The 19,876-nt window shown below is 37.1% G+C and overlaps 2 protein-coding genes and 1 long non-coding RNA gene across 3 annotated transcripts in view; 1 reads left to right on the top strand and 2 right to left on the bottom strand.

The window, feature by feature from the left end:
* LOC149668303 (uncharacterized) overlaps positions 1-19,876 on the top strand; it is a 108,796-nt gene that overhangs the window by 20,575 nt on the left and 68,345 nt on the right. The gene's annotated exons all lie outside the window — the stretch shown is intronic.
* The window catches only part of LOC149668305 (DNA (cytosine-5)-methyltransferase 1.S-like), a 168,715-nt gene that overhangs the window by 89,217 nt on the left and 59,622 nt on the right, over positions 1-19,876 (bottom strand). The window lies entirely within an intron of this gene.
* Positions 1,380-3,611, bottom strand: LOC149668307 (uncharacterized). The gene is made up of 2 exons (XM_089841195.1): positions 3,015-3,611; positions 1,380-2,948 (listed from the first exon to the last, which is right to left on the bottom strand). The coding sequence occupies exons 1-2, from the start codon at positions 3,315-3,317 to the stop codon at positions 2,007-2,009; spliced, it is 1,245 nt and encodes a 414-aa protein (XP_089697321.1). The 5' UTR covers positions 3,318-3,611; the 3' UTR covers positions 1,380-2,006.

Below are 19,876 nucleotides of genomic sequence, written 5' to 3'. Positions count from 1 at the left end.
TAGCCTTGGGATATCAAGTTTTAGGAACATTCGTGATGAGACGTTCGTTAGAGATAACCTGACACACAATACCCTCATTCCTAGGCTGGAAAGCTATGTCCTTTTATATCATCTCCTTTTGACAAAAACTACCTTAAGTTATTGAACGCGTTGAATGTAAAGGCTTTTGTTATTACTTTCAATCGTGAATCTTTAGGGCTACAATAGGCATCCAAATTCGGGTTCCGCTTGTATTGGCCTTCTTTTAGATTTCTGCTGTTCATGAGGTCAAAGAACTTATTCATAATTCTTATAAACTTCACAGTCTCTCCATATTGTTCACCAAACTCTAATTCAAGAGCGTTTGCCACAGTTGCACTCAAGACTTGGGCAGCCAGTCGGACTCTCATTTTCGAATAAGAATCCAAATATAGATGGTCACGGGTAAGTTTGGGAAGTAATCGAAGGGGACGTTGAGAATCAGTTTCATATAGTTTTAGTAATTGGGTCCACAATATTTCATGTCCGTTCTTTAAAAGACGTTTTGTTTTACTATGGAAGTTACTATTTGCATATGCATTTCTGGTGGTTTTAATTAAGTGGGGAGGGTCACATATGAAATATACCCATCTTTCTTTGTGACACGCGTAAATATTCTTCCATTTGAAACCTTCTCCTACAAAATTCCTGAAAACTTTTCTATTTGTGCTGGCACCATCAGCTATCACCGAAAGAACTTTAATGTTGTGATATTCCAATTTCCCAATGGCCTCTGATATTATAGAGTGTAAATTGTCGCTATCCATGTTCTTGCAAGGAAAATAAGCAATAGGAAATTTAAAATTCCCTGTTATACTGCGAATCATTAATTGCAGGACATGCGTTGCGACTTCTGGAATTTCTTCATTAATTGACTGTTGTTTTATTTTTAATAGTTCATTGCCAACATCATCAAGGTTGCTAAAACCTACTAGTTCTCCAGTGTTTGCTTTATACACAATATCCTCTTTTATTTTCATTTCATCCAATATCAAACTTACGTAGCGTTGGTGTTCTTTTGGACAAGCAATATCAAGTCTATTTTTGGCCATTACGATAGATTCATTACTAAAGCCTGATTTCAAACCGATGTGAGAAGAATGATTGTAAAGTGTTCTTTTTGAAGGTAGTTCCAAAAGGTTCACGGGTAGTTGAGCGGTTTTCAAAAGAGAGTTTTGGAATAAAGCGGTTCCTAAAACAGCGGTTTGCAAAACCGCGTGGAAGCAAAACCGCGGTTGCTGTTTCCGCGTTTCTCTATACAGCGCTATTTCCCAAAACAGCGGTTGCTGTTTCCGCCCAAACTGTGATTGATAGGGAGGGAGGCTATTATATTAAGTATATAGGACAAAGAACAATATTATGCAAAAAGGAGTAATGTTATATCGGAAGTAAATATAAAATATAACTTTTTGGAAAAGGCATATTATTTTGGGAAGTTAATGAAGATAAACAACAATATTTTGGAAAAGGCGTACTTTCGTACGCTCAAGATATAAACGCTGTAATCAAAATGCGCTAAAACGAGAAATGGCTATAATGGCAAACGCGTTTATGAAAATGCCGTTTTGGACAATGCGGTTTTGATAACATGCCCAATCGATAACATACCGTTCCAAAATACCACTAGATTCCATTGCTTTATACGCACCCGGTGACTTTCTATATAAATAAATACACCACTGCAAAACTTTGGGGTCCCACCTTCGGAGATTTTTTGTTTTGGATTTCAAAGCAGCTAGCTGTTGTTCCAGAAACAATCTCTTGAAACCATTTTTTGGTAATGTATCTTTTTGTTTTTCAAGGATGGCAGAAAAGAAAGCAGTGTCATTATTGTCTAGTTTTTGACCATTTTTCTCCAATTTATCACGCAATCTTGATTTAACCCATTTCAATTTCAAGCTTAAATTAGAATTGGTTTTCTTTTGCTCTTTCATTTTCTTAAGCAACTGAGCTCTGGACATAAAACTATTTCTTGATTCGTGGCTTTCTTAATTCTTTTTAACCGCACATATCATCAACGATTTCCTGTAGGTGAAGCAGCTATTGCACATACTAAAAGTTTCTGGGTTTTTGCCATTTGATTTTCGAAAAGATACCAACAAAGTGTCACAGTTTTGTCCATGTACAGCTTTTGTAAATATATTTTTAACACCCTTTGGATTAGCTAGACTATCAAAACATTCAACTAAATATCGGCTGGATATTCCGCTACACAATTGTAGCGAGTCAATCACTTCTAATAAAATCAACAAAGAAGTTACATCCTTAACTTCCGGAAGGATCTGTTTAACAAAGTTATTTTCAGCCATACTTTTCCCATAAACTCGTAAGATTCCATGTTGTTCTCCATCTTGTATTTCGAATGATTTTATAATATAGCCGCCTTTCAAATTAAGTTTGGATAACACTAATCTATTATCTAGAACTGAAGCGGTCCAGCCATTTGGAAGAGGGTTTCCGGCTAATGATGATATTAAATGATGAGTGTATTTAGTCTTGTTTGTAAGTTCTTCAGGGCGTAACGATTCGTCATTAATAATTAGGATGGAGTTATCAACGGGTACTACTGTTTCCATAGAAAGATTAAGCTCAGGTGCTTCACTGTCACATTCCATTGTAAGATTAAGCTCAGGTGCTTCACTGTCACATTCCATTGTAAGATTAAGCTCAGGTGCTTCACTGTCACATTCCATTGTAAGATCAGATTTTTCCGCAATAAGCTCAGGTACGTCATTATCACATTCCATCGAAGGTAAAGATTTATCCGCAACAAGTGAAAACTTGATTTTTGGACAGCCATCGATAGATTTTAATGGAGTACTACAATCTGGCATTGATATCTGGGTTTCTGGGATAATACTACTATCAGCGATTACGTTGTCAGCTGTAGTGTTTAATGTTTCACCCAGTGGAACGTTATCGTTCTGATACTAAAATTAATTACGTAACAATTAATAACACTTATTATTCACATAATTGAATACTTTCTGACATACCATTAACTGAAGGGTTTCTAATGTTTCTTCAAAGGGTATGGGATCAGGATGTTCTTTTGTAGGACCTTGACCGCCAACAAAATGTTCTGAATACACATAATGCGTATATTGGTTAATTTTTGATACATTTAAATCATTATCATAACGACCGCAAGCGGAAATCCAACGTTTGCATTTCTCGATATCTTTTTTGGGCCGAGGAAATGGGATGAATTTTACTTGCTTGTTTTCGTCGTTGAGCCGAGGCTTAGAGGGTTTCTCCGCGTTCCCGCATAACGAATATTTGCATTGTTTTCTAACCATTATGCAACGATTTGCAGGGTAAGAAGACGCTTAAAATACGCGTTTTCAGCTAATAGACTTTTAAAAACGATAGTTAAAGTCAATAAAATTAGTAAAATGGAATCGATAGCCGAAATTATCAGTCCAGAGCGTCCATCTTTTTTTAAAACGAATCACTAGACCAAATGGCCTTGAGTGTTCCTAAATTCACATCCCCCTTCCCGTTCCCCGATTCTGTGCTAGAGAGGACTCGGTTTGTACAGTGGAAGGCGGGCGTTTACCAGTCCCTTTAGAGATCCAGCGTTCATGGTGAAACTTTCCTGTGTAGCTCCAAACGCCGAGAAAATGTGCTGCCGCCTAGGCGAAAAAGCTTGCAACTCAGTTTATTTCTAACGAATTTTCTACTCCCCCCTTTCTCCCATCCGTTACCGCTCCAACGACGAAGCCACGCTTCCTTTAGGTTCGCCAAACCCCCCTCCCCATGGATGATGCTCGTGCCACGTGACCGTTGATGGTAGGGATAGCTTAAGAATGTTAAACGGGGGGACGAAAAACGCCAGACTGGGTTTTCTTTTTGCCCCTACATAGAGTAGTGGCACTCCATGTTAATTTCACATAGAGTGTAACGTAGCCAAAGGCAGGGAGGTGCCATTACTCTATAGTCTTACTGCCATGATTTTCCTGGGGACTGCGGTACCAAGAAGGGATTCGGAGTTTTTAGAGGGCATAGGTTTGAACTGAAACCCCCTAACATTGCAATACTATTAAGTTTTTTTCTGTAAGAAGGAGGTACCTCCCCCCCCCCCTTTTTTTAAATAAGGGCAGGGTAGCTTCGACCACCTGAATATTTTGACAACCAAACACCTATAGTTGATTCCTTTATTCCCTTTTCCCAATGCCATACACATGCCTTTCAATCCATTTTCTCACTCTCTATGTGCTAATGGCTAGCAGCTATGAATAGAAAGGTCTTTTATAAAGATTCACTATTTTTTTCGATTCGATATTTTCAACTTAAAATGAAACTATGGAGACAAATATCTATACTCCTGTTTACCCGCACTTGAGAAACCGTACTTGCCATTATATATTGGCTAATGCTCCTCAACTTTTACAATACCGTCAAGTGAGGTTGAACAAGAGTATGTAATGAGCATTTTTATTTATTTCTTGGAAAAACTGAAAAAGTACATTGGTTTGAACGTTCTTCAAACGAAAGGGACGTGATCCTTCTTTATATCCTGTGAACACCTGACGTGAAATGATTTGGTTATCCCGATCTAATTCCTTATATCGTGTGATATTTGCGAAGTGTTTCGAACATACTTCTTTCTGAAATGAAATGACTCGTTAATCGCTTTACAATTACCTTTGCCATGTGTATTTGGCGAGTTGTTCTGGGTACACTTTATTATGAAAGGCGGCGATTAAATAATGATGTTATAATCACTGCAGTAACCGTAACTGAATTCTCTCTCCATTTCTTCGGTGACCACATTCCAATGCGCCTAAACAGTGGCGTAACGACAGGGGAGCAGAGCCCGCAACTGCGGGCGGGCCCATGACTTTTGGGGCCCTTTCGAAATTTTCCTTATAGACTGATTGTCCCATAGTGCCCTACAATTTCACAAATCGTCCAATAAAGTCCTACATTTTAGTGATTTCAAAGAAACTATTTATGATCCCTGCTGTATGATGTTTTAAACGCAAAATTAGTGATAGCTCATTTGGTTAGATCAAAAAAAACCGCGGACCTCGCTTCGCTCGCTCAGGAATTTTTTATCTTCAATTCTCACATAATTGAATTTATACGATTTTTTAAGGTTTTTATATGAAATGATAACAATTACTTTGCATTCTGAGCTGAACTCAAAATAGCACAATTGAATTTCGCCTCTGACCTTTCATTTAAATATCTAAGCCCAGAGATTGAAGTGAATTATAGCTCAGACCTTTAAAATATGTTCAATTATAAAAAAGAGTTTTGAAAATCTGTCATCTCTGAAAACATCTCTTAATACCTGACCCTTTTAAATAGCTTGATTTAGTCATTATCAGTAACTTTTAACTTTTCAAGTCTCTTTTTGCTTACAATTTCATTTAATTAATAGTCACTGTTTGAAGCAAATGTAAATCTATGTCTGTGTGAGCCCTTCAGTATTTGTTTAGATCTAGGAGCGATGTAACGCTTATTTAAAGAGTCTTACGTTCTCAAAAAAATAAAATTATCCACACTTTCAATCTAATCAATTATGAGTCCTGTATAATCCAATAATTTGATTAATCTTGTCCTGTATAATCCTATAATTTGATTAATCATGTCCTGTATAATCCTATAATTTGATTAATCTTGTCCTGTATAATCCTATGATTAATCTGGTCCTTTATAATCCTATAATTTGATTAATCTTGTCCTGTATAATCCTATAATTTGATTAATCTTGTCCTGTATAATCCTATAATTTGATTAATCTTGTCCTGTATAATCCTATAATTTGATTAATCATGTCCTGTATAATCCTATAATTTGATTAATCTTGTCCTGTATAATCCTATGATTAATCTGGTCCTTTATAATCCTATAATTTGATTAATCTTGTCCTGTATAATCCTATAATTTGATTAATCTTGTCCTGTATAATCCTATAATTTGATTAATCTTGTCCTGTATAATCCTATAATTTGATTAATCTTGTCCTGTATAATCCTATAATTTGATTAATCTTGTCCTGTATAATCCTATAATTTGATTAATCTTGTCCTGTATAATCCTATGATTAATCTGGTCCTTTATAATCCTATAATTTGATTAATCTTGTCCTGTATAATCCTATAATTTGATTAATCTTGTCCTGTATAATCCTATAATTTGATTAATCTTTTCCTGTATAATCCTATGATTAATCTGGTCCTTTATAATCCTATAATTTGATTAATCTGGTCCTGTATAATCCTATAATTTGATTAATCTGGTCCTGTATAATCCTATAATTTGATTAATCTGGTCCTGTATAATCCTATAATTTGGATAGTCTGGTCCTGTATAATCCTATAATTTGATTAATCTGGTTCTGTATAATCCGATAATTTGATTAATCTGGTCTTGTATAATCCTTTGATTAATCTGGTCCTTTATAATCCTATAATTTGATTAATCTGTCCTGTTTAATCCTATAATTTGGATAGTCTGGTCCTTATAATCCTATAATTTGATTAATCTGGATCTGTATAATCCTATAATTTGATTAATCTGGTCCTGTATAATCCTATAATTTGGATAGTCTGGTCCTGTATAATCCTATAATCTGATTAATCTGGTCCTGTATAATCCTATAATTTGATTAATCTGGTCCTGTATAATCCTATAATTTGATTAATCTGGTCCTGTATAATCCTATAATTTGATTAATTTGGTCCTGTATAATCCTATAATTTGATTAATCTGGTCCTGCATAATCCTATAATTTGATTAATTTGGTCCTGTATAATCTTATTATTTGATTAATCTGGTCCTGTATAATCCTATAATTTGGATAGTCTGGTCCTGTATAATCCAATAATTTGATTAATCTGGTTCTGTATAATCCTATAATTTGATTAATCTGGTTCTGTATAATCCTATAATTTGATTAATCTGGTCCTGCATAATCCAATAATTTGATTAATCTGGTCCTGTATAATCCTATCATTTGATTAATCTGGTCCTATATAATGCTATCATTTTGCGAAGAGAATCCTATTTCTTGTATTAAAAATTCCCTATAAGAGTTGAGGGCCTGCATTGCAGTTTAGTATGTGCGAGAAATCTTAGTCGAGAGCGACGACAAGACCCATTGCTAAAAATTATGAAAGGGAAAAGTAGTAACGTTCGTGATGCTTTCATATACCTTTTGAAAGCTCGACACTTAAGAAGGGGCCCTTATTGTCGGGCTGCGGGCGGGCCCAACAAACGTCGTTACGCCACTGCGCCTAAACATTTCTTTTATCTCCTTTTAAAATAATGAACGAATGAACTTGTATTCAAGGTAAAAATGTCAGAACCGGCCGATATTATGGGTGTGTTTGGGAAGCACTAGCCACCCGGAATTTGACTTTAAAGCAGAGTTGATACTAAGAAAAGGGTAGGAAAACCTCAATTACCCTCCCGAAATTAACACCATCCGCCAAGATTGAGAAATGGTATACATTCATGGATCTGGAGGGAATTCTTAGAACCCAAACAAAAATAAAATCACATTTCTGGTTTACAGACCCCCTTTACCAACTAACTATAGAAAATTTCGGAATATAAATACTGAGTAACCAACCCACAAGGGCGAGGCGGCCATTGGGGTATTCTCTCTCGCGCCAAGAAGAGACGCCAGAATGAGCCCGAGTTCACTGCTCGCGGGAGGCTAGCCAACTCGCACTGAATCTAGCGGGGTTTCTTGGCGCCAAGGAGGATACCGCAATGGTACCGTATTTAATTTCCGAAATGGTCTATACGGTAGATGCCGTAGCATTCTCGTAGCAAGGAGGATTTATAAGAGAGGAGGTTCAGAGTCAGACAAAATGCACGTAGTCCGCAGTTCATAAAATTACACTGTGGCGTTGACCAGTTACCATGATTACCACTACCCTCTCACGGCAAGAGAGCGTACGTTCTCGCCCATGCGTTCAAGCCCCCTTTTTCTAGCCTCATCAGCTTGTTTATAATTTTGAATATTCCTCGTTTGCAAGAACGATCACGTGACGTGCGCCTTTACCAACGGCTTACGCGCCGATGCATGTTTTTATATCCACATTTCCAAAACGAGTCTTCTCTCTTATTCATCCTCCTTGCTTTTAGCGAGCCGGCACAAAAATTTTCCAACACCATCACACCCTTACCCCACTCAAAGTAACGAAGCAAGTACCAGTCCATACTACCCTTTAATGCCAATAAGGATGAATACATACATCTCCTTTGCTAATTACCACCTGGTATTATCTATCATTCGATGTTGCTAACAAAGACCAAAATTATTTTGCAATGTGCTAAGGTTGTACAATACCCAACAATGGTCTAAGGCTGAGCAGTGCATGACGCATAAGTTTTTTCTCCTTCACTAAATCATAGAAAATGTCTTTAGTCTACCTATTCTCTCCCAAACCTGTCTCGATTTATAGATACAATAGTTTGAAGCTCATGTGGCTTTTATGGGAGGGTGATTATTTTTGTGTAAACTTGCTAAACCATCAATAAAAAAAAAAAAGCGCTACACCCTTTCCGTCTTGAAGCTGCCAGTTTAACAGCTCTATGATTAGACACGGTTATACGAGAAAGAATCACAACATTGTATAGACAAGTTGGGAAAACCAAAATATTACCTCTCCGTGTCGAGAAGATTATATAAACTTAAGTATCCAATGAAAACGTCGACCTTTTTTCCCTCTTCCTTTCCCGCGCTTTGCGCTTCCGCATTTCATCCTTACTCTCAACATTATCTTCCTCCATTTTACATACAAAAATCAAATACTCACAAAAAGAAGTGGCAAAAACCTGCTGGCTCTTTACAACCACTTAATTTGACTTAATATCCAATTTCCAACAACAATAATATACCGGTAGTTTAATTGACAACCTACTAGCATCGAAATTCTCATTAAGAATGGCTCCCGCGGATAAAAAAGGCCAATTTTCAACTAGGTGGGCGTTATCTCATTAGATTTGAAAAATATCATTTGTCTTTTTTACCAATGCCTAACCGTTTGGATTTTTTTAAAGCAATCTTAGCATCAAAAAATAAATGTTTTATATTCTTATTAAGAATAAAACAAGAGGATAAAAAAGGTCTGTCCTCTCGTATTTTTTAAGCTTTTATCATGATTACTCTATACAACAGTAACAAGGAGTATAAACCCATTAGTGGAAGCAGTATTTTTTTTTCGAAACAATTTCGCTTATGTTTATCCTCTCTAGACTTCGCTAAAAACGTATTACTCCTACGTAAAATATTAATAGACAGGCAAGGATTCATACCGTTAAAGAAGGAGCGCAATATTATCCATATTTTCATTTCATATACAGAGAAAAGAAATTATTATGTTTCTGAGAGGAGCTTCCCATTTTTGTTGTTGTTTTGAAAAATATATCGCAATGCACGGGCCTTGATAGATAAAGGAGGCAGTGAATGAAATATATCACAATGCACGCGCCTTGATAGATATAGGAGGCAATGAATGAAATATATCACAATGCACGGGCCTTGAAAGATATAGGAGGCAATGAAGGAAATATATCGCATGCACGGGCCTTGGTAGATATAGGAGGCAATGATAATCTCTCTCTTTGCACGAGAGGTTTAGCTTTAATAATTAAATAAATATAATTATTTTTAATTATTTTAATCTTCAATAATTAACATTAATAATAGTTAAATCGTTTAAAATAAAGTTATACCTATTATCATCTCAAACTTTGCTAATATTGACGTTTAAATTGAAGGGTACCCCTCTTGCCCGCTTTCTTCAGATTTTGGGGTATATATACGATTCGTTTCCATTATAATAGTAAGGAAAAAGCGCAATTGCGAAAACCTTTGGTGGCGATCCCACCTTAGGGAGGCTAGACGTTTCTCGTAACCCTAGCTGATCGCCGCGTATATCCTAAAACCAAACGATGATAATGGAGTAGAAGCCAATGATACAGATTGGTGTCTATGTGGAATAGACGGAAGACCAGTGGATGGTGGTGTTAGAAGCCAATGATACAGATTGGTGTCTATGTGGAGTAGACGGAAGACCAGTTGATGGTGGTGTTTAGGAGCCAGTATGTACAGACTGGTGTCCAAGTGGGATGGACAAAGACCAGCAGAAGATGGTGGTGATTAGAAGTCAGTATGTACAAACTGGTGTCCAAGTGGAATGGACGAAGACCAGAAGATGGTGGGGTGATTAGAAGCCAGTAAGTACAGACTGGTGTTCGTGTGGGATGGACAAAGACCAGAAGATGGTGGTGTGAGAACTCAAGTAGAGGAGCCATTTCCGTGACTGTGAAAGCAGTTCGGAAATGGCGAACACGTTTGCTTCGATACGCAAACTGCGAACGCGGTCACGTGGGTGTAACAACGGACAGACAGACAGACAGACAGACAGACAGACAGACAGACAGACACGGCCGTTACAGAACCTCTCCTGGACTACGTCACACGGAGAGGTAAAAACCCTAGTTGCTAAAGGCTTGTCTATATACATTTACAGGTACACAAACTGGTTCTGATGTTGTAAGACTGAAGTCAGGCCCGATATAGAGTAATGGCAGTACTACCTATGCAAACGGCATACCTCCTATCTCTTAGCTCAGTGTCATGCCCCTACTGGGCGCGTACAGTATCCTCTCTTACAAAAGCGCGCCCAGAGGGAGGGATACACGGTTTTCACCCCTCTCTACCACCATTAGTCTATACACTGTATCCTTAAAAAGTTTTTATAAATACGAAGTTTGAAAAAAATATTCTAACTATTGCGACTGTCCACTTAAAATATCGCGAGTGTCCACTTAAAATATCGCGAGTGTCCATTTAAAATATCGCGAGCGTCCAATTAAAATATCGCGAGCGTCCATTTAAAATATCGCGAGTGTCCATTTAAAATATCGCGAGCGTCCATTTAAAATATCGCGAGTGTCCATTTAAAATATCGCGAGCGTCCATTTAAAATATCGCGAGCGTCCATTTAAAATATCGCGAGCGTCCATTTAAAATATCGCGAGTGTCCGTTTAAAATATCGCGAGTGTCCGTTTAAAATATCGCGAGCGTCCGTTTAAAATATCGCGAGCGTCCGTTTAAAATATCGCGAGCGTCCGTTTAAAATATCGCGAGCGTCCATTTAAAATATCGCGAGCGTCCATTTAAAGTATCGCGAGCGTCCATTTAAAATATCGCGAGCGTCCATTTAAAATATCGCGAGCGTCCAGTAACCCAGTTCAGTTTCATTTTGGTTCTCCCAGTGTTACTAAGCCAAGAGGCTGCAGGGAGAAAGGCTCAGTTCAGTTTGACCATCTTGGCTGACGTAGAATGCCTCACAATCAAAACATGGCACTGAAGATAAAGCTGAGAGAGGGAGCAACTTCTCCCACCACAATAATTTCAAACATTATTCACACGTCCTGTTAAATTATTAGTAACGTCCTGGTGTATAAGTACTATATAAAAGTCACAAAATGTTTAGTCACTAATCTTTTAGATTGGTCAAACTTAACATTCGATTTTTACCTCATTTTATTTTTGATGTTCATTACCAAACACCACTAAAATAATTATCCTGATAAAACAAAGCATGAATTAAAACCAGACATGGATATAGTTTTGATGCTTTTATTAATAGTTACCTATCATCTTCATATAAAACAGTTCCGAACACAATTGACTTCATGCGATATGAAGAAAGCTCAATTCGTTTCTTACTAACCGTCTTTCTGAAATCCCGTCCCTAAGAAAGATACCTAACCGATCGCTAAACGCGCCCGGCCCCAAGCCCCCAACCAAACCAAGTCGAATGATTTCTCAATTCCGCGAATTTCCCCTCTCTTATGACTATAACAGCATAGTACAAAAAAAAAAGAAAAATTCCAAGAATAAAAGAAGTTCCCAGGTGCGAAAAAGAAAAACCGCTCCTCGCTGTCACGAAAGAATGAGGAAAAGGGGTGCAAAATGGACTGCAAGGTTTTGCGCTCTAGGCGAGCTTCATTTATATTGATTCGTGGAGTCCAGGTTGAGGGGCAAATAGAGTCTTTGTAACCCACGTGACGCGATTCATCCACTCGTAGGGTATGGTCCTTTTTTCAAATTTTAGGCCACCGCCCCCAACGCGAGCGCCATCTAGCGTTCTAGATCGGTAATAAACCTCGCCGACGCTACCTTTAATCGATGAAGTTGGACTGCAAAACCGAGTGTATTCAATTCTCGAGTCATTCTCGAACGAGCTCTCAGTAAGTCTCTAGCATTACGAAGTATAGGCAGAGTCATACTTATTGAAACATATCTGATAGACTTTTGATAACTGTATATTCAATACTGGCCCTTTTATGACCAAAAATGTTTCAATTTTCTATCATTTATGGTGGTTTAGATATTTTTAGGATCGAGACGTGACAGTATTAGTTCAAAAGATCTTATTGAGATGAATGAGTAAAGCTTTTTTAAGATGCCTTTTTAGGCCTAACCAATTGTTTATTCAAAGTTTAGGAAAATCAAAGCAGTAATATTAATGCCTAACAGAAGCAGATAAAAATTTATGGAGCGCTCGAAGTTGACTTCCCGTACAAAAATTTTAAGCTGTAATTCATCTGCATACGCGCTTTTTTATCGCTACCACGCTGTAACCATTAAGGCTACATTTCTGCAGCTCAAAAAACGGGAAAATTTCACAGCAATTCTAGAACTGCAATTTGACTGCCGTTTCTACATTTTCTGTTTGTTAACTGTTAACTGTCTAGCCTGGCAGAAATATGCAGCGCAATTCTGCAAACGCTATGCAAAAGTAGAAATACCAGCGGTAAGTTTAAAACTGAAATTTGACCGTTTTTATAGATATGTTACAGGTCTGCAAAAGTGATGGAAAAGTAGAAATCCAGCTGCTAATTTAGAACTGTAATTTGACCATTTTTATAGACATGTTACAGGTCTGCAAAAGTGATAGAAAAGTAGAAATCCAGCTGCTTATTTAAAACTGCAATTCTACCACATTTATAGACATGTTACAGATCTGCAAAAGTGATGGAAAAGTAGAAATGCAGCTGCCAATTTAGAACTGTAATTTGACCATTTTATAGACATGTTACAGGTCTGCAAAAGTGATAGAAAAGTAGAAATCCAGCTGCTAATTTAAAACTGCAATTTGACCACATTTATAGGCATGTTACAGGTCTGAAAGAGTGATTGAAAAGTAGAAATGCAGCTGCCAATTTAGAACTGTAATTTGACCATTTTATAGACATGTTACAGGTCTGCAAAAGTGATAGAAAAGTAGAAATCCAGCTGCTTATTTAAAACTGCAATTCTACCACATTTATAGACATGTTACAGATCTGCAAAAGTGATGGAAAAGTAGAAATCCAGCTGCTAATTTAGAACTGTAATTTGACCATTTTTATAGACATGTTACAGGTCTGCAAAAGTGATAGAAAAGTAGAAATCCAGCTGCTTATTTAAAACTGCAATTCTACCACATTTATAGACATGTTACAGATCTGCAAAAGTGATGGAAAAGTAGAAATGCAGCTGCCAATTTAGAACTGTAATTTGACCATTTTATAGACATGTTACAGGTCTGCAAAAGTGATAGAAAAGTAGAAATCTAGCTGCTAATTTAAAACTGCAATTTGACTACATTTAAAGACATGTTACAGGTCTGCAAAAGTGCTGGAACAGTAGAAATACAGCTGCCAATTTAAAACTTTAATTTGACCTAAATTGACCATTTTTATAGACATGTTACAGGTCTGCAAACGTGATGGAACCAACTTAAAACTGTAATTTAACAACATTTAGAGAGATATATTGCAGGTATTCAAAAGTAGGAAATTCTACTTTTGAATACCTGCAATATGTCTACAAATGTGGAATAGTTACAGTTTTAAATAGGCAGATGGATTTCTACTTTTCCATCACTTTTTCAGACTTGTAACATGTCTATAAATATGGTCAAATTACAGTTTTAAATTGGCAGCTGGATTTCTACTTTTCCATCACTTTTTCAGACTTGTAACATGTCTATACATGTAGTCAAATTACAGTTTTAAACTAGCATCTGGTATTTCTACTTTTCTATCACTTTTGCACACCTGGAACATGTCTATAAAAATGGCCAAATTACAGTTTTAAATTGGCAGCTGGATTTCTGCTTTTCCATCACTTTTGTAGACCTGTTACATGTCTATAAATTTGGTCAAATTACAGTTTTAAATTGGCAGCAGGATTTCATCTTTTCCATCACTTTTGTAGACCTGTTACATGTCTATAAATGTGGTCAAATTGCAGTTTTAAATTGGCAGCTGAATATCTACTTTTCCATAAGTTTTGCAGACCTGTAACATGTCTATAAATGAGGTAAAATTACAGTTTTAAATTGGCATCTGGATTTCTACTTTTCCATCACATTTGCAGGCCTGTAACATGTCTATAAATGTGGTCAAGTTGCAGTTTTAAACTAGCAGCTGATATTTCTACTTTTTCATCACTTTTGCAAACCTGTAACATGTCAATAAATATAGTCAAATTGCAGTTTTAAATTGGCAGCTGGATTTCTACTTTTCCATCACTTTTGCAGATCTGTAATATGTCTATAACTGTGGTCAAATTTTAGTTTTAAACTAGCAGCTGTTATTTCTACTTTTGCATCGCGTTTGCAGAATCGCGCTGCATATTTCTGCCAGTACAGACAATTAACAGATAATAAACAGAAAATGTAGAAACGGCAGACAATTTGCAGTTCTGGAATTGTTGTTAAATTTTCGCGTTTTTCGAGCTGCAGAAAATGTAGCCTTAATGTATACCTATTACAGCGTGATAGTGATAAAAAAGCGCGTATGCAGATGAATTACAGCCTAAAATTTTTGTACGGGTAAGGCTATTAAGCAAAGTTTAGTGAAGAAAAGCTAGAATCAGTGAGCATTTGGAATTGTTTAATTAATTTCGAAATTAAAACATTCTGTTATACATTTTAATTGTCAAGTCATTTTTAAAATTTGCATTTAAAGTCAGCTAGGAACTTTGGTTTTCTTGTTTGTCTTCCAGAGGATGGTCCCGGCTCAAATAGAGAGTTTTTTTCGCCACCTGATTGTGTTTCATTTGAACTATTTATCACAGATTTATTTGTACTGTCTTTTTCGTTAAGCTTCTTGGATGGTTTAGACGATTTTGGTTTTTTAGCATTTGAGGCATGTATAATTTCTTTTTTGGGCTGCACAACTTCGCTCGGTTTAGCCATTGGTTTAGAGAGCGCTTCTGTGACTTCTGATTCAATCATGGTTTTCTTTGGACGCCCTCTTTTTGCGGGTTTCTTAGCTTGTCCTGATGTACTGTTTGGTTCAAAGGCATCTTTAGCTATCACAATGTTTTTTGGACGCCCTCTTTTTGAGGGTTTCTTAGATTGTCCAGATGTACTGTTGGGTTCTTTGGCATCTTGAGCTATCACAATGGTTTTTGGACGCCCTCTTTTTGTGGGTTTCTTAGCTTGTCCCAATGTACTGTTGGGTTGTGTGGCATCTTTTGCTATCACAATGGTTTTCGGACGAGCTCTTTTGGTCAGTTTTGACACGTCTTTGCGATTTTTCACTTCTATCACAGTTTTCTTTTTACGTATAGCGGTTGGATTTGAGACTTTGGGTTTTGAGATTGTGGCTGTCGACATTTTCGTGGTCTTTTTTGAAATACTGCTATCTTCATTCAGGGGTTGATTAAGCGAATTTGTGGATGTTTTTGAAAGAATATATAGTTCATCCCTAAGAGAAGCGCCACCTTTACTCATTTCCTTATGGTTTTCACTTTCCTGCGATTCTTTAGCTCTTAACCAATCATTGAACATTGCTTGAACCATTTTTCTTGTCCATTCTTTATAAAATAGAAGCAAATCTTCTTCCGCACGATCTGTGAATGTTCTTGCACTTTCAAGAAATTTCTTGACTAGACTGGCATCTTGGAAAACATTTTCTGCCATTACTTTTATAATGCCTCGTCCGTATTTACAGAAACCCTCTGTACTAAGGTAGCTTCTAACTTTCGAGTTAAGTTCCCGTAAAAATGGTTTAAGCTCCTCTCTCGGAAACTGCATTCCACCGTCATCTCTCATAAGCATGCCCGTATAATTTAAATTCACTTTATCTTTGGCATCCATGTTGAAAATCCAGCTCAATTCGTAAAGTGTTTTAGCTTCTAGGATTTGCTTCTCACATAGTGATTTTTCTTTTCCAAATCGAATCCGATTTTTAAAAACTCTTCTTATACTCGATAAGCAGCCACCGCCAAATGAAATATAGCTTCTGTCGTATTTGTCTTCTACACTTGCATCATCGATACTTTCAATGAGATCATCGCAGCCAGTATCAGTACCATTTGCTGTCTTTGATTCGGGGTTATCACACTGGTTATTCACATCTAAATCGATACTTTGAATGAGATCATCGCAGCCAGTATCAGTATCATTTGCTGTCTTTGATTCGGGGTTATCACACTGGTTATTCACATCTAAATCGATACTTTCAATGAGATCATCGCAGCCAGTATCAGTATCATTTGCTGTCTTTGATTCGGGGTTATCACACTGGTTATTCACATCTAAATCTCTACCAAGTAGCTTCAGTCTTGATACAGAGTATACTTCATATCCATAGGCATGAAATAACTGGAGTTTCTGATAGTGTGACACCTTAGCCGCAGTTGAGGTAGCTTCTGTGGTCAAAATTGATAAATCGAAGAAATGTTTCGCGATGGCACCATACCAATTTATAATCGTGAGCGTGCTTTTTTCTGACGTACTCTTAACTTTTTTTCCTTTGATAGAAGTATTAGGAGCATTAACACAATCATATATTTGGTAAAATAACTTTATAAGATACTTAATTAGAGATTCAAATTGAGTTGTTCGACTAGCCAATTCATTGTGCAATAAAGCTATTTCACTTCCAGGAACATTAATATTTTTCAAAAACCTTTCGGTTGAACAGTTACTTATGATAATATTTGTGCATGATGTGATTACGTCGGAATTCATAATGAAGACCCTAGATTGATAGAACATACCAAAATCAGATAATTTGAAGGTAATAAATAGATGAAAACTAATTATTCTGAATTAATATTAAAAAATAAAAATTAGTTTCAATAAAATACATACTTGAGGTTATAATTGCACAAGAACGAAACATCGACAGCCCTAAGCCTTTGGAGAATGAAAATCTAGCAGACAAATAGGCCGCCTGATACCGCGGAGAACTTAAAGAACTATATTTGCAGTAAATTGGTTAAAAGCTGTGTACTTGCGCAAGTTTTCGCGGTTTTCTTGAGGTTGGCCGGACTCCCGTTACCATATCAGCCTCTAATGTCTCCCTTCTCCTTTATTCCCTTCTGTTAGTATTTACTTCAGTCCGACTCATAGCCCAGTATAGAGCCCCTCCCTCCAACACGTAAAGAAAAGTTTAAATTATTTTATTGGCTCACTTAAACAGGGTTCACACAACTTTTGGAAAACAAATTTCCCTGAGATTTCCAGGTTTTTCCCCCATATACTTCCCAGAGTTTTCCCGTATATGGAGTATCCTATGGAGCAAATGCTAACGAACGGGGGGGGGGGGAAATATGACTACTACATAATCAAAGGACATCCCCGTATCTCTAATATAACCACAGTTCTGAGCCTCCAAAGTATAGTGTAATGTTAATCCTATGGTGGGAATATTCACGTTCACTTTGCTTAATTACTCGGCCCCTGTTTGACGCAAATTTCCCCGAATTTTACTAAAAATTCGAAATTTCCCAGAATTTTACCGCTTCTTTCATAAACCCCCCCCCCCTTTCCCGAGTACTTTGACGCGCGCTCAGATTACTCTGTTCTCCATTCCTACTTCTAAAATTAAATCTATCCCTGGGAAAAGCTTTTGGTTCTTATACTGGTTTAAGGGAGAAAAAAAAATTGGCCAAAGAGCATTTTGTTAAATCGATATGGCGTAATAAAACAAGACGAAAATCCTTAAAAATTTTTACCAGAGGCGCTATCCGTTAATTTTGTACAAATTTTCATAGTTCCCTTCTGAACACGTACTCAAGTTTTTCGCGAGATATCAGCGCTAATTCCCTGCAGCGCAAGTTTTTATAATGAAACAAAGTTTCTTTAAACCACGTGCCTCATCTCGGACACGTGTTTGAGGTTTATCAAATAACTTTTACCCAGCACGTTTTAAGTGCTTATAATTAAATAAACTCGATCTACATTAAGTTTTCCAGTGTATTTGTTGCACCAAAATGGTAAAGAAACATTTTAACTATAAATAACAGTCTAAGAGATTTTTTTAGAGAGCATTTACTTTGTAGAAACAATTCTAGACATTTTTTAGAGAGCCTTTACTTTGTAGAAACAATTCTAGACATTTTTTAGAGAGCCTTTACTTTGTAGAAACAATTCTAGACATTTTTAAGGATTGCTCTAGAGTTTTCTGTGTTAAGAGATTAGGATGAGGAGAAACTTTCATTACTCTTACAATAAAGACTTATCACCCAGAAATTTTACCCGCTAAAATAAAATTCCCTGACTTTGCTGAAACTTTTAAAATTCCCTGACTTTTCCCTGACCTTTTGGGCCCAGAACAGAGGTAAGACTTAGGAGGATGTGACGTACTACTATCCCTTCTGAAAGCTCTCTATACTTGATAATGCTCGAGACTTAATGAGAGGTAGTTCGAGAACTGACTACACTAGGTTTTGCAATCCATCTTCCTATTTATTCTGTGCTAAACCTTTGACAGCATCTCACCAGACGTCGTTTTACGAGAATCTACGATGTTTCACCTTGTGACAAACTCTCAGTAATCAGTGATAAACTTATGGAACCTATTTTACGAATTAACTTATGTCGTTATCAATCTATAGGGAGCTAACAGTTCTGATCCTGAAACGTCACACCCTTCTATCTCTTACTGGAGTTTCATCCCCCCTAACGGTTGGAAACAGTATTCTACGCGCAAAAATCCCAAACCAGAGAGGGGCTACGTGACGTCAGACTATCTCTTCCCCCTAGCCAGTTGTTAGCTCCCTATAGATGTTTGGCCATTTAATTCCCCAGTTAAACGAAATAATACCTGGCGTTTCTTTTCCAAAGATTGGCAATTAAAGCAATAATCTGGTTTGTCGTCGTCTCGGACATCAAAATCGGGTGGGATGTCTTCAAAGCGGGCTTGGTCTTTGTCATAACTGCGAGTGAAAATAAAATTGCCATTTCCAAACGAAAAGAAACATAAAATATGAGATAAAAATAGAGAAAATTCAAGAATTTTTAAAAAGGTCCAATGCCAGTCCCGGTGTTCGCCACGCGCTGATAATGCTTTGAAATTCACCATACAAAGTAGATGGAAGATAATCTGGATATAGGCTCCGCCAGAGACCTGTACGGACCGAATTTGTCAGACCCGAACCGAGCCCGACCCGGGATTTAGCATTTTTAAAAGAAGTCCGGAACCCGGCCCGGGATTTAGCATTTTTTAAGAGAAGTCCGAAACATGGCCCGGCCATTTAGTTGGTTTACTGGCCCAGCCAGCCCGTTACATACATTGACCTGGCCCGGCCCGACCCGTTGCATGTAGTGCAGTTGGTCGTGTGCTATTAATAACAGTCCGTCATGTTTGTTCTTAAAAGCTTATATTCATGTCAATTATCTTTCATTTGAATAAAAGGAGGTCCAAGTCCGGCCTGGCCCGAATTTTCAAAAATAAACGAAAGCTGGCCCGGGCCGAATTTTTTTATTATATAAACTAGCTGTTACCCGCGGCGTCGCTCGCATGTATTAAGAATTTCATCAAAACGATATAAAGAATGGGTATATTTTACTGATGACTAATATAGCACCCTAG

The sequence above is a fragment of the Phalangium opilio genome, unplaced genomic scaffold (assembly GCF_054372755.1).
Source record: "Phalangium opilio isolate 3A_F unplaced genomic scaffold, DU_Popi_V2 ptg000056l_1, whole genome shotgun sequence".
Classification (NCBI taxonomy): Eukaryota; Metazoa; Arthropoda; class Arachnida; order Opiliones; family Phalangiidae; genus Phalangium; species Phalangium opilio.
This window is presented reverse-complemented; position numbering and strand designations above follow the sequence as displayed.

Excerpts from the sequence above, each read along its gene's own strand:
- LOC149668307 (XM_089841195.1), bottom strand. The coding sequence starts at position 3,317 with ATGGTTAGAAAACAATGCAAATATTCGTTATGCGGGAACGCGGAGAAA. Across the intron at positions 2,949-3,014 it reads TAGAAACCCTTCAGTTAATG|TATCAGAACGATAACGTTCC; the intron begins GTATGTCAGAAA and ends AATTAATTTTAG.